Source organism: Hydra vulgaris, chromosome 02 (genome assembly GCF_038396675.1).
Source record: "Hydra vulgaris chromosome 02, alternate assembly HydraT2T_AEP".
Classification (NCBI taxonomy): domain Eukaryota; kingdom Metazoa; phylum Cnidaria; class Hydrozoa; order Anthoathecata; family Hydridae; genus Hydra; species Hydra vulgaris.
This window is the reverse complement of record NC_088921.1, coordinates 50,329,560-50,345,355: the sequence shown is the minus strand read 5'-3', so window position 1 is coordinate 50,345,355 and position 15,796 is coordinate 50,329,560. Positions and strand designations below refer to the sequence as shown.

At 27.7% G+C, this 15,796-nt stretch overlaps 1 protein-coding gene across 2 annotated transcripts in view; it reads left to right on the top strand.

Annotated features, from left to right (window-relative positions):
- LOC100201558 (ATP-dependent RNA helicase A) overlaps positions 1-14,594 on the top strand; it is a 54,113-nt gene extending 39,519 nt beyond the window's left edge. For both annotated transcript variants that reach the window (XM_065791264.1, XM_065791265.1), the window contains exons 23-26: positions 6,165-6,332; positions 6,423-6,538; positions 9,588-9,836; positions 13,744-14,594. In XM_065791264.1, the coding sequence (XP_065647336.1) occupies positions 6,165-6,332; positions 6,423-6,538; positions 9,588-9,836; positions 13,744-14,425 (1,215 nt within the window). In that variant the 3' untranslated portion in view covers positions 14,426-14,594. The remainder of the gene's footprint in view (positions 1-6,164; positions 6,333-6,422; positions 6,539-9,587; positions 9,837-13,743) is intronic.
- Positions 14,595-15,796: the final 1,202 nt, after the last annotated feature.

The following is a 15,796-nucleotide window of genomic DNA, read 5'->3' as shown; positions in this document are numbered from 1 at the left end:
TACTCATTAATTATTAACTCAGTTGAATGATGAAGGATTCCGCAAAGAGTGTGGTTAATTTGTGCCCATGGCATATTTGTAGTAATGTTAAGTGTAGCATTATTGCATAACTACTAAAATTTGTCCATTTTAATTTTATGCTGACAAGAAACTATACAAAGTATTATACTTATTTGAGAATTTAGTAGTAACATACTATCTTTGTACATTGGAGAGCATAGATCTTTTATGGTAGAAATTAGTTCTTCAGAAAAAAATCTACAGCCTTGTAGATGTCCCTCCCTTCTCACCAAAGTTACAATACATATCTAATTACAGTCCAGTGTTTTATTTTATTTTAGTAATAATCCTGTCTTTTGCATTACGCATTGGTTCACCAAGTGGTCCTGTTTTTGTAACCCAAAGTCTATAATCTATATGACACTGATAAAGTAGTTTTAAATTACATATGCTTTTTTGATCAGATTTGGTTTGTGGTTTTTTAGTCAGTCGTTTTTGTGTGACAAAATCTCCAGTTTTAGTAGGAATGATTCTTCTCAACTAGCTTTTCATACCACATCCGAGTTTCTGATGATGATCGATCGGAAATCCCTCACTAACTCTCCTAATATCTGTCCATTTAGTAGTTGTTTTTTTTCAAAGTATACAATCTGCATCTCCTAGTCCGCTGATGAGTTGTTGAAACTTTAAATTCTTCATTGTATCTTGAATATAAATTTTGACATTGATATAACTTTTGCCAAACAGACAACACATTCCTTCAGCATTTAACTCTTCTTGTGCGTTATCAGTAGTTGGGATTTTCAGAGGAATAAGACCATATTCAAACATATTTGATTCGCTTTCAATCATTTCTTTTGATTTCATCAATACTTGTTGCCTTGCTCCATCACAACCATCCGAAAAACATATCTGATACTTATTGTCACCTACTGGAATAAAATAGTCTTTAATTATATTCAAAACAGAATCAATTGTAGTTTTTACAAGCTCTTTGTATTGAACAGAAATACCTCTGCCAGTCAAAACATTACTAATTGGTATTGCAGTTTTTTTCTTTCTTCAAGCAGTTCATTGGTTGTTGGAAAATACATGCCTTTTGAAATAAAAAAATCTTAATTTTCTTATTTGCTCTTTACTTAATGTAAGGATTAGCAATGGATGTAAGGATAAAGCAATGGATTCATCTATGCTAAAGATATTTGTTATTTCCATACGGTTTGTAAAAGTAGCATTTCCAACATGAGCAATACTTTTATTATTTTGTGTGTTAACTCTATATAAGAGGTAACCCAATAACTGGTTAACATGCAACTTTGGGCACTCATTATTGATAACTTTGTTTATATAATTGAGAAGTTCCTGTGTCCTCTCCTTTTTCAACTTATTAGTTATAGTTCTGTAAAAGATTTTTGTTGTTTTGAAAAACACGGTTCTGTTATGTAAGCATCCTCTACTTCATAGATAATATCTTTTGATGCTTGTGAAAGTATAAATGCATATCCATTTTTTTTGAAATGTTTCTCTTTCAGATGTTTATAACGTTTTAATGTTTTTTCACACACATTTTCAAACTCCAGTGAATTAACTGATAATTCAAAATTTTTATGATGTATTTCTTTAATGACTGAATATGTAATATACTGAATTTGACTTAACAATTTTGTCAGCTTTAATAAATAGTGTGAATAAATCTATTTCTGTGATGTTTTTTACATTTTTATTTTCCTCCATTACATTTATTTTTTATTTTACTTTATTTCTGCTGAAACAAACACAAAATCGTATCAAATAAACAAATAAAAAATAAAAAAATTTCATATTTGTAACCAAAAATAAAATTTTCACATATTTTAAGAACAAAATAATAATCACTATTCAACTTTTTTAAATCATGTAAATAAAAAAAAGTGCTAACTTGCCTCAGTTCCGCTTAAAATATTTGAAAAGAAGAAATGTTAAATATTTTAAAAATGTATGACACAGTGATGCAAGTTAGCACTTTTGGAAAAATCAAAGATTTAATCTGATTTTTTGTAAAAAACGACAACATAAATTTATAATATAATTACATATTTAAGTTTCAAAAGCTTTGAACAAAAAAATTTTAAAATTAACACATTTTAAATATATTTATCCAAAAATATATTCTATATCAAATTAAAAACAACTTCTACATAAGTGGTTTATCAATTTTCATGTTGGTAAATTCATTTTGAATGTAAACCTAATTTACTTTAATAGATATACAAAAAAATTGGAAATTCGTCAACTTCAAAATTGCATATCATTACTTAAAAATTAGCTAGAAACATAATTTTTTTTTTGATTTATCCACAAATTTATCTGACTTTCTGAATAAATAATTTTTAAAAAATCTATAGACTTTCTCAAACAAATATTTTCTGTCTATTTCCACCTCTGGGCCCACTGTATACAGTTCAGAGAGAAATTAAAAAGGAATACATTCCAACAATATATTTTTAAATTAAATTCTGTAGAGCAGTAAATAATCTGTAACAAGGGGATACTTTTTTTAGATTTTTTTATTTATGCAGCAATACACTGATTCCATTGGGAAATACATTGTTGTTTTATGGAAAATTTACCATATTTAATTGTGTTGAAAAAAGAAGTGTATAGCTTACTATTTTCAGTATTCCTGGTGTGATGATTATGAATTTTATTTGTTTTAATAAATTAAAAAAAAGAGTTTGGTAGTTTATTTTGGAGAAAGTCATACACAAAAAGACAATTGTAAAACTTTACAAAATCATGGAGTTTTAGGATTTTTAGTTCAGAAAATTTTTTTTGGATATCAGATCTCATTGGTGAAAGCATCATTATTCTAATAGATGCACGTTGTAAACTAGCAATGCTATTTTTGAAGTAACATTGACAGGAATGCCATAGGTGAAGAATCAAGTGAAAATTTATGAATGTCTTACATCTAATGAAGCTTTCATGATTAAATAAAATAGAATCAAACAAAGCACACCTGTAAAAAAAATGTAACAATACATCATACGTCAACGGATCTTAAAACTGACACTTTGTATAAAGTTAAAACCCACACCTAATAATGTTGCATAATACTGGTAAGAAAAAAACAGTTAAGATGTAAAAATTGTCTTGTTTCAGAAAAAAAAAGATAAAACTCCAAAAAAATGCGTCTCTGTCAAAAAAAAAACTCTGCAAGACTTTTTTTAGAATCAGATATTGAGTCATTGTGTTGTAGAGCCTAATATATTAGCAATTGTTGGGCATTGTTAAGTAAAAAGGTTTAAATCATAAATTAATATAATTTTTTTTTAAAATGTTTTTCAACCCCTCAAGACTGAGAAGGCAACTACAGTTGAGGAGGCTACTTTATTATGATTACAACCCTTGTCAACTCTTTAACTTCAAAACACTAATGTTGATAAACAAGGCCCCTGGGCAGAGAAACAAGTTAAGCGTGGCACTAACAGGGATGTGGTGGGGATCAAACTCGGAACTTCTTGCTTATGAAGCCAGTGCTCTACAACTACACCACTACCACATTCTTTAAGTAGGCACTATCAAATCTTTTAAATAATATTTCATTACATTTTCATGACAACATTACAACTTTTTAATGAAGCTAACTTTTAACAATTAAATGTCAGTTGTTGTTGTATATATAAAAAATGTTTTCTCTTGTTTGTCAAAACTACTACGATAATTACGCCTCTTACAATATAAATTAACATAATTAACATTTACATGAATAACATAAATAACATAATGTATTAATGTCAATGCTACTCCATATAGAGGGTAATATTGATAGTTATACGCTAACAACAAAATCAATTATCTATCAACAATATTCTAAAACTAAATTTTTTGGCAGTTAATGGCAGCAATATTATTGGTAAACATGTATATTATATCAAAATTATTTTGTACATCAAAAGAAAAAACTTATTTTCTAATGATTTATCAATGTTACACAATGTGAGAAATAATTAAGCAACTGAAAGCAGCAATAGTTTAAATGTCTTTAAAAGACAGATTTACTCAAAAATCAAGGAGTGAAAGTAAGTGATCAGTGTTGTCTGGAAAACTGGTCACAATGTTAACTATATGGGTATAAGATCAAGAAAAGCAAAACTTTTGGGTTTAGGAGTCAGCAAAGTTAAGTGGTACTTGAACCAAGCTGTCTAGTGTGATGAGTATTTAAGTCACAAATAACAACAATATTAGCTAAGAAATAGTAAAAAAATGAATTGGTAAATTTGATCAGTAACCACTTCAAAAAGATGGCTGTCTAAGGAAAGAGATTTAAAATAAAATGCAAAAAAAAAAGAGATCGTGTGAAGAAGGACTAAACAAAAACATAAAAAAGTATAATTTAAAAGATTTAAAACTGATTTTACAACAAATAGGTGAGTTGACACACAAGCATATGCCCAGGTCAAGCATGTGACTATTAAAAGCTTTGCAAATCAAATGATAATAGTCACATAATAGATAAACAGGATAATAGTAAACAGCTGAATTTAAATTAGTTTCACCAAGAGCAAGTAGGTCTAGCAAATTTTCAAGATTTAATTGGTAAAAAGTTACTCTTTAGACCAAGAAATATTTTTAAAGAATAGATTGAAATAATTTTAATTAATTTTTTGTTTATTTTTTATTTATTTTTTTTATTGCTATTGGAATCAGTTTCTCTAAGAGTTACCACAGTTACAATGGTTCTGAGGCTGGGTGTTAGTGATGTTTTTATAAAACATCACTAACACCCAGCCTCAGAACGATTAAACTGTGTTTCAGAGCTGTATTCATATTAGCATACTACTGAAAGAATTACATAAACACTACCAAGTATACACAAGTAAAAAAGTAGAATCAAAAAGATCCATCATTCATCATCTTTGGAAGTCTTTAACAAGACATCCAGATGCAGTTAACATTTAGCAGAGATGAGCATTTTTGTTGAGACACTGTCTCTTGCCTTTACTCAACCAAGAGCCTCTAAGACAAAGGGTATTCTAAGTCAGAATATATTCTCTCAACCCAAAAAACAAATATCCTACAAGGCAAAAGGGCATGAGGCAGGTTGTTTAAACTTACATGTTACCAGTAACAGGGTAATCATGATAATCCTAATTCACCTGATGAGTTTTCATGATATATGGTAAAGGTCATTGATTTTTTTGTGGTAGTGGCTTAACTTTTGTGAAATATTGTCTAATCTTTATTAAAAAATTATCAAATAAGTTAAAATAATTTTGATATTAACATACATTTGACACAACTAAGCAAATCTTACATTGACTAAGTAGTTATGACAAAAAATTTTTATAATGATTTTCTTGAAAACCAGAGTTGGAATTGAGAAATATTTTTTTTTATTCATTAGCTGTGTGTCTTGTTTTGAGAATTTAATTTGTCTGGTTGTGATGGTTAAGACTGTCTGGTTGTAAGAGTTAAGACTATTTGGTTGTGATGTTATATTATGTTTGATCAAAATCTAAACTAAAAGACTTAAATTTTGGTGATCATCCTTAACTTTTGTGTATTGCATTCAGTAATATTTAATGGGTGTAATATACCTTGGCTCTTTAGATTACATTTATTGAAACAACAAGCTGTTTTTAGATAGTAATAACAATGATGTAATATACTTCCATTATAGTTTTTGGCTGGGCTCTAATTCAAATTGTTTTTCTTCTACCCTCTGATTCTGCAATCCTCCTTAAAACATAAAATAAGTTTTTGACTGTCAGTAAACTTTAAATTATGATTGTGTTTAATTATGATTTATTATGGTCAATTGCAAATAGTTTGTCAAGAATAAATTATTAGTTATGTATTATTATGTTCAATTTTGAATGACAGTAAATTTAAATTAAATAAATTTACGTGAAATAGTTTTAGCATTCCAAAAATTACCTTAAAACTAAAAGTTATTAAAAATATGTAATCCTGTAGTTTCTGTATATTTACCTTTTATTATTTTTGTATGTTGATATTTTCAATAATTGATTTTTTAACTTTTTCTAACTCACACCAGTGCTGTTACTAAAACTCCCAGCAAAACTGGCATTAAAATTTTCAGTAGGCTTGTCTAAACAGCATGTCTACTTGAACTTCAAAAAGTATTTGGATATTAGTTATAAAAATAATTAAATTTTTAGGTGACTGCTGTTCTCTGTGTAGGACTGTATCCTAATATTTGCATGCATCAGGAGAAAAGAAAGGTTATAACAACTGAAGGAAAATATGCACTTATTCATAAGTCATCAGTTGTTTGTTCGAATGAGAAAACATTTTATCCGTCACCTTTTTTTATATTTGGCGAAAAGGTATTTATTACAAATTACATAGTTTTTAATCACAAAAAGTTCTTGCTTGTTATTTAGATATTACTTTTTTTTTTTGTTTGTTCTTTTTAGAATCGTACACAGGTTGTATGTTGCAAACATTTAACTATGATCTATCCTGTTCAATATCTTTTGTTTACTCCATGTAAGACAGAAGCATGTCATCAAGCAATTAACATTGATGAATGGTAAGTTATAAATAAATTTTTTTTACATCTTTATTTTTTTTTATCCTCTTTTTGCTTTTATTTACTCTATAAAATTTTTCAAACAACAATATATAAGGTTTGTAAAAAATACAAATTAAAGCTAACTCATTGATTGATAAATTTATAAAATTTAATTAATATCAAACATACAAAGTAATTTTAGAAATGGTAATGCATCATTTTTAGAGTTTAACAAGTTGTTCAAAAAATCTTTTAAAAATCTGTTATTATTTAAATAAATTTTGTGGTAATTTTATTTTTTTAATTTTTTCTGAAAATTAACTAAATAAATATCAGTATTTATGTTATAAAATATTTAGGCACACAAATATTTGGTAATACAATTATTATTTAAATGTTTTGTTCTAAAAAATATAAAAACTAATCCTAAACCAGAGTTGTTAATAAGGCCAAAAGTAGCAAGGTCATGGCCACATGTTTCAAGGCCAAGACCAAAGCCAAAAGTTTCAAGGCCAAAAGTTTCGAGGCTAAGGACAAAAGTTTCGAGACCAAGGTTAAGTATAAGATTTTCAAGGCCACGGCCTACCCAAACATTTTCAAGACCAAAGACTTAAATTTTGGCCTTATGTCAAGGTCAATTATAACCAAAACTTTAGGTAGAAAAAGCTGTGACAATAAAACAAGTTTATGTGCACAATTCAACGAAGTCAATAAAAAAATATACTTGTAGATATATATGAAAGCTGAAAATAAAAATACATAAAAATAAAGAATTAAAACTTTTATTTATTTAATTTTATGTATTTTTGTGCTTAATGCTAACAACTAACATTATCTTTTAATTAAAGATATGTTTATTATTAGTTATTAGATATTAGTTATTATTTTATAAAAAAATCATGTGTTTAAATCTTTTTTTAAATTTTGAAATGTTTTAGCTAATAAAAAACGTTAAGATATATCATGCGACTTATTATATATAGATGTAATAAATTCTCATTAGCCAATCGTGTCATTGATTATTGCTTTAAAATTGCTAGTCAAAAATGGCAATTTAAACTGTGACATAAAATGCAAAATTAAGTTCTTAAGCTTTTAAGTAAACAAAAATAACTCTTGTAAACAAATTCAACTGTAGTAAAAATTTTAAAATACAAACATGAAAAATGTTTTGAATTCTTAAAGAAAAGGTGGAAAGTCAAGGCCAAAATTTTCAAGGCCAAGGCATTAATTTTTGACCTTAAGGCAAGGCCGAGGCCAAGGACTAACAACTCTGTCCTAAACTAAATTTTTCGTTGTTTTTTTCATTGGAAAGGCTTTAATGCAATTTTATTAATTTCACTAAATGTTTTCTTTTAATTTGTTTTAAAGTTAATTTCATGCTTATTTGAGTTAATTCAATGATTATTATAACAAAATTATGACTTTATAGTTAACAAATGCTCATTAAATTTAATGTTTAAAGTTTGTCCATCCCTAGCCACTACATTTCCCCGTCTATCTAGCAGCATTTATCCCTAGCCACTACCTTTCCCCGTCTATCTAGCAGCATCTATCACTAGCCACTACCTTTCCCCGTCTATCTAGCAGCATCTATCCCTAGCCACTACCTTTCCCCGTCTATCTAGCAGCATACAAATTTTATTGGAAAAGATACTCAGATTTATTATTTGTGTTCTGAAACAGGTTCACAGAATTATAATCACATTCTGTAAATCACTTTTTAAGTTAGAACAACACATAGTATATCTGACTGAGTCCTACTGAATACAGAGCATAAGCTTGTATCTTTTGTAAAACACTGCAAATTAATTCTACCTTGGTTTCCGATGAGCTGAGTGATGTTTCGGAACACTGGATGAGGAATTAGAAAAAGTTTTTATAGTGTACAGTTTTATAAGTGCAGTTTACTTGAAATACATTTTTTGGATGCAAAAAATTTTCACCAAAAGAATATTAATTAGGGCTCTGTGAAACTGCTTAGTTATATTGAATAGCAATCAATAATTGAAAACTTTATGGAAGTTTTTAATTATTGATTATTTTATTTCACAGAAATGATTGCTTATATTTTAAAATAACATGAATTACAACTGAAAATACAAATGTTACTGTAAGTGTTTATGTGTTTATTGTTAAAGTGCTAAAATATAATCAAGCATTCTTGAATGTTACACAAGTGGATGCATTCACTCATTTTTTTCATTTAAAAGTTATTTGGTATATATTAGGGGTGTTCAAAAAAAAAAAAAATTTTAAAACAGGAATACACAAGAAGCCAAATTTGGGGCAAATATAAAAAAAAACATTTACAAAAAAAAATTCCAAAAATATTGATGTTTACCTTATGCTCAAGCGGCAAAATACCCCGAAAAATACCCAAATTGTTCTTAAATTATTTGGCTTTGAGTGCAAGGTGAATCTCAATATTTTGTAAAAATTTTTTACAAAATATTGAGATAAAAAATGGTCCAAATTTTTTATTTAAATTGTTGTGTATCCTGGTTTTTTCATAAGTGTTGTTTAAAATAAAAAAAAGATTTCATGTAATTTATGCAACAAAAAATTCTTTTTTTTTGTGCGTGTTTGCACATAATTCTTTTTTTGCGCATTTGCGCTGAAATATTTTTTTGTTTAATGATTTTTTAATATAAACAATAATTATGAAAAGACTGGGGTACACAGCAATCTAAAAAAAACTTAAAACCATTATAATCACATAAGAAAATTTTTTTTACAAAATATTGAGATTTACCTTGCGCTTAAAGCCAATTGCAAAGCCTTGCGCTTAAGAACAATTTGGGGCATTTTTCAAGGTATTTTGCCACTTGAGCAAAGGTAAATGTCAATATTTCTGGAATTTTTTTTTGTAATCGTATTTTTTTTATATTTACCCCAAATTTGTCTTCTTGTGTATTCACGTTTTAAAATTTTTATTTTTTACCCCCCCCCCCCCCCCACCTTTTTTTTTTTTTTTTTTTTTTTTATATTCAACACCCCTAGTATATATATATTTTTTTTTTCTTCGTTAAAAATATTTATTACAATTTGATTTTTTTATTATTAGGTTGGAAATAAAGATGTCTTTTCAACAAGCTGCTCTATTAATTGCTTTTCGAAATGTAGTTGAAAATTTAATTACGCAAGTTTCCTATGACCCTAAAACAATTTATACATTGTCTTCACAAGATAATGAAATAATAAAACTTCTTGGAGTTTTATCTCGCAGTGAAACCGGTTCATACATGATACAAAGTCAAAGTTATGGTAAAAAAAAAGAAAACTATGCCATTGGAAATTTTGATGCTAAAAATTCGTAAGTTACTTTCAATATTTATACATAGAATTAATTTAAATGTATTCTACAAAACAGAATGCTAAATGTTCTTAAAAAAATAGAGCAATAATAAATTAGTAGAAAATCACTTATCAAATTTTTTTGATTTTACACTGTTTCATCTCTAAAGACTCTAAAGATTTCTGATGAGTCTTCATAGATGAAACAGTGTTAAATAAAAAAAACTTGATAATTGATTATTATGCACACACACACAAATATATATATATATATATATATATATATATGTGTGTGTGTGTGTGTGTGTGTGTGTGTGTGTGTGTGTGTGTGTGTGTGTGTGTGTGTGTGTGTGTGTGTGTGTGTGTGTGTGTGTAAGTATACACATATATATATATATGTGTGTGTGTGTGTACTTTATACACACACACACACACATATATATATATATATATATATATGTGTGTGTGTGTATAAAGTTATAGTTAATTTATAATTATTAGTTTTATAATTATAGTATAATTCGTTTTATAATTATAGTATAATAAAATTACAGTTAATAAAACTATTAATCATACTTAATTACAAACTATTAATCATACTTAATTACAGGTGACTTCACTTTTTAATGGCTTCTTTAAATTTTGCTTTAATTGGGTTTCTTATATTTATATTTCTTATATTTTAAATATATTAATCTTATTATTACTACAAATTGTAGTAATAATAAGATTAATATATTTAGCTTAATACAGATTTCATATTTGAAATGCGTATTCTAAATGAGGTTGCACAAGCCATGTGTATAATAGTTTCATTGTATTTTTGTCAATATAGTTGAATGTGTTTCAATAATCCCAATTTACTATTTACTTTGTTTAAATAAGACTCAATATTATGTTCTCATTTTGAATTATTTGAAATACACCTCGGTCTCTTTCTAACAGTGTCTCTATAAGATTTTTTCTAGAAGTCTTCTCCTAATTCTAGAGTATTGCATTAAAGTGTGTATTTGTTTTTTTGCTTATCATAACTTATGTGCATTATGTTGCATTTATCACTATTAAAATTTGCTATCCATTTAGTCAAAGTTTGTTTCAGAGAGATAATATAAATAATAAGGGAGTTACAAATTTTTATCGTTTTGATTTGTTTTTGCTATCACTTTTATGTCATCTGCATAGAATTTAGCTTTATCATGTAAACCCTGTGTTAAGTCATTGATGAAAATTAAAAAAAGTTAAGACCCATGAATTGGTCCTTGCTTTACTCCACTTTTCACAGTTTCCCATTCCAATACAGATTTCCTTAGAACTACTCTTTGACCCATTTATGGGTGCATCTTGAGTAAAACTGTTATTGTGAAATCTTTTCTTATATTAAAGTATGATCTGTAATAATCAGGAATAATGCTTGAATTTGTTCTTGGGAAAATCCTTTGAGGGAATGATTATATGGTAGATTAACTAAAAATATCAAAATGTATTAATTTTATCTGAGGGAAATATTCAACTTTTAAGATTTTAATTCAAATAGCCTCTAATTAGCAAATTTTAAATAAAAATCTTTTTCTTTTAACTTAAATTTTTATTTAAAAAAATATTATTAAAAGAGAGAATAACTAAAATAAATTTCTGCTGTACAACACCAACATTATATTATATATTTTTTAATATTTTATGTTTAAAAGGTTTTTTCAATAATTTTACCACTGTTAGATGTTGATGATGCACTGAAAAACTTGGATACATAATCAGGATGAGATTTGTTTCTTTTGTATCTTTTTCAGTGATCTTTGAAAATAAAGCAAAGACTCGCTTTCAAAATGATCCTTTACCATCAATTCCAATTTTTAAAAATATTTTGTTTAGTGTTCCTTTCCGAGGAGAGCATGATTGCTTAGTACTTTCAAGTTCTTACAATCAAAAATAGCTGTGTGTAAAGAATTCAGAGAATTTAATTTTATTTACGGCTAACTTTTGTGCAAAATATGGCTCAACCAATCAGAGCCCTGTGAAGAGTTGTTCAAATTAGATCTTAATTTCCTCAATTTGGTGTTTTAAAGGCCAGTATTGAACTGAACATTGACCGTGTCGCTTTATTTGAAAACTAATTTTTTTTGAATTTGTACTTTTTACAATTTAAAATATAAAAACAAACTTAAAGGCTTGGGATTTTTCAATGAAAATTTGTTACTTGGTAACAGATTGTAAACTTTTTGCTACTGGTAACCTGGCTAAGTTTTATGGTACCATAGGTAATCTATCTTTTGTGGCAATGACTGGTGATGCAATTTGTTCAGCTCCAATTGAATCGTATCAAAATCAAAGTTTACAAAACTTTTTTCATCGTAGAAGTGACGTCAACCTCAACCAATAATTGATAAACACTTTTTAAATAATTGATAAACTCTTTTTTAATAATTGATAAACATTTTTTCAGTTTGTTGCATGAATGTAACTCTCAGGCAAAAACTCCTGTTGAAACATTTATATTATTAAAACCTGATTTATTTTTAATAAGTTAACTTACTCTTTTAATAAGTGTTATAAGTTCTCTTTTACATCTTTGTAAACAGAAAACTCACTGTTTTGCAGCAATTTTCCTGATTTTTGCTTTTGTAAGGCATTTTAAAACGTTATTAATCAAAAAGTTTAATTAGGCAAAGCTTAATTTCCTATAAGTTACAAAAAGATATACTGTTTTATGTATGACTAGTTATGAATTCCTTATTTGATTTCTTCCAAAACTATTTTTTCCCACTTCTAATTATATTTTTCAGTTTCTTGTCACTCTCTTATTACTTCCTAAATTAAAACAATCTACAAAACAACGACTGTATAAATTGAAACAATCTACAAAACAACTTCTGTATAAATTGTAACAATCTACAAAACAACTTCTGTATAGGCGTTGTTTTGTAAAATTTATTTTAGTATTCTCTTTTTGACAATATTATTTAGGAAAATGTTATGTTCAAAGGAAAAAAGCTTATTCGAATCTTCCTGATTTAAGATGTTTTTCCGCAAAATTTTAAAAATTAAATATCTTCCTCGAACAAAATCAAAAGGTTTTGATACTTTGTCAAGTTAATTTACCATGTTTATATGATGTTTATTAACCGCCGTAAACATTAAACGTGATTTTTAAAGACCTTTGGAATTAAATGTCAACTTTATAATATATTATATTAAAGGTTTCAATTTTAGGACAAGTATCTGGGTAAGAGTGTAACCCCTCTAACCACTGTAGCCGTGGCGCAGTGGTTAGAGTTCTGGCTCAAAACCCAGAGGTCCTAGCTTCCTCGACAGCTTTAGCAACTTCGTTAAATGCTCTTCCGCGATGCTCTGTGATAAGACCGTAAGGACTTCTGGAAGCACCTACAAATAAATAAATAAAAAAAAACAAGAAAGAAAGAAAAGGACAAATATTTAAGCTTCAATGTCATGTTCTTCTTGTTCTTGAGCCAAGCCACTAAGACAACTTAAAAAAAAAACATAAAAAACAAAGTAAAATAATGTGGCGTTAAACTAAAACACGAATAACGAATCAGAGCATTTAATAATGTTCCGTCGTAATATATAAAATATATATAATTTAAATAATATATTTTAATAATTTTTTTAAATATTTTATAATGTATATATCTATTTATTTTATAATAATGTTATGAATATTTTATAAAAATGTTATAAATATTTAAAAAAATAAAACAAAAGAATTCTGGCAAAGAAATTAATTTTGATGCAATACATTTTTCTGACTATACCATTGATAATTATTTCTGATTATGTCATTTTTTAGCATTTCGTTTTTTGGTGTATACAAAAAAGTTGACATTATTGCTTAACTTCAGACAGATTGAAATTGAAAGGCTATGCTTATTTAAAAATATGATTTAAACAAAAACCGTTTTATTTTTTGTTAGGATTTTTCAAGACCAAAGTACTACAAGTAACAGTAACCCACCATTGCGTTTTCAACAAAATAAGAGACAACAAGGTTATCAGGAGCCTCGACAAAACGACTGGAAACAAAGCAATCGAGGAAGAGGTTTTGGGCGAGTGGATGGAGGTTTTAGGAGAGAAGAGGGAGGTTTTGGGGGAAGCAACAGAGGTTTCGGGGGAGGAGACAGAGGCTTTGGGGGAGGCAATAGAGGTTTCGTAGGAGGCAGCAGAGGTTTCGGAGGAGGCAACAGGGGTTTCGGAGGGGGAGACAGAGGTTTTAGAGGGAGAAAAAGAAGTTTTGGAAGTGAAGTAAAAGGTTTTGAAGGAGGAGACAGAAGTTTTGGAGTTGGAGACAGAGGTTTTGGAATTGGAGACAGAGGTTTTGGAGGTGGAGACAGAGGTTTTGGAGGTGGAGACAGAAGTTTTGGAGGTGGAGACAGAAGTTTTGGAGGTGGAGACAGAGGTTTTGGAGAAGAGGACAGAGGTTTTGGAGGAGGAGACAGAGGTTTTGGGGGAGTTGAAGAAAGTTTTGGAATAGGGGAAAGAGGTTTCGGTAGTGTGGAGAAAAGTTTTCAAAGAAATGGGGAGGGAGGTTTCGGGAGAGCGGAAAGAGGATTTGGGAGGGGAGAAGGAGGTTTTTGGAGAGGGTATAGTGGCTGGTAATATTTAAAATTAAGTTATACATATTTTTTTGTACAACTTTGAAACTTCTAAATTAATATTTTAGTATGTAAATACTAACATACCGATAGGTATGATGTAAATGATACCCGTTGTTTTTTCAATGTATCGTATGTAAAAGTATAGTTGTGAAATAATTTTATGTTACAAATGTTGTTTTTATTAAATATAAAGTGGTTTCATGATTATGCCAAATCTAAAAAATAGAGAATTTCATAATTTTACATAAACCTGGAAATATTTATGTTAATGTACACCTCTGCCTACTTTTGACGTCGTTTCTTATTAGAGGTACCATGCAAATTAGAAAAATACTTTAAAATCCATATATGTTGGATGTCCGTCCTCAAACAAAGGGGTCAACTTAAAACTACAAGTGCGTCCAAGAGGAGGGCTATTCATTTAAGCTTTTCATGAAACACTCTTTGAAACAAGGCTGTGCTTGTTTAAATGTAAACAAATTCACGTTTTTTAAAAATGGCGGTAATTAAATCAAAATCAAATAACAAAAAGAAGTTTTTTTATTTTTCTTTGGTATTCATTTATATTAATAATTAAAACTATAATAATAATTTTAATAATAAAAACAAAAGTTTTAATAGAAATTATAAAACACAAACAAAATGATATCAGTTTACAAAAGATTAAAATTTTAACGTAAACATTAAATTTAAAAAAGAATTATAAAACAAGCGAAAAAAACAACAGTATCTGACAATATCGTCTGGGACAAAATCTGTTACTTTGTAATGTCTTTTATATAGCTCTGATTTTATAGATGGACTTAAAGTTCCAACAAATATCAGTTTTTTCACCTAAAAAATATAAAAAAAAGCATGAAACCGTAGAGAAGAATTTTTTGATGTAATTGAACAACAACGAGATGTATATTTTCTTATCATTACTTAAAAAATTATATTGTAAAAATAATATTAATAATGTAAATGTCATATAGTTGATCATACGATCGTAAATTTCGGAAATAGCTATTAAGGATGATGTCATTTAAACAATTTATATCTTCAATCAATTTAAATCAATTTTTTAATATTCAAACTTGAATTTTTTTAAATAATTTTTTTAAGTTGAAGTTTATTGAAAGGGTAGTAATAAAAATGCATTATTATATAAACAACATTAAATTCTCCAGAAGTATGTCAAAAGCGTTTGCAGGCCTTTCAAATGAGAACAACGCTATACTTTATTTAATATATGTATAGTAGTACTATTCTAGAAACAATAATATACCGATTAAAGGTTTAAATTTATAAAGTAAATGAAGAAAACACTACACTTCATATTGAGTCGTACAAAATAATAGCTAAACGCTGAGTTTGTTTTGTGATCGTGACA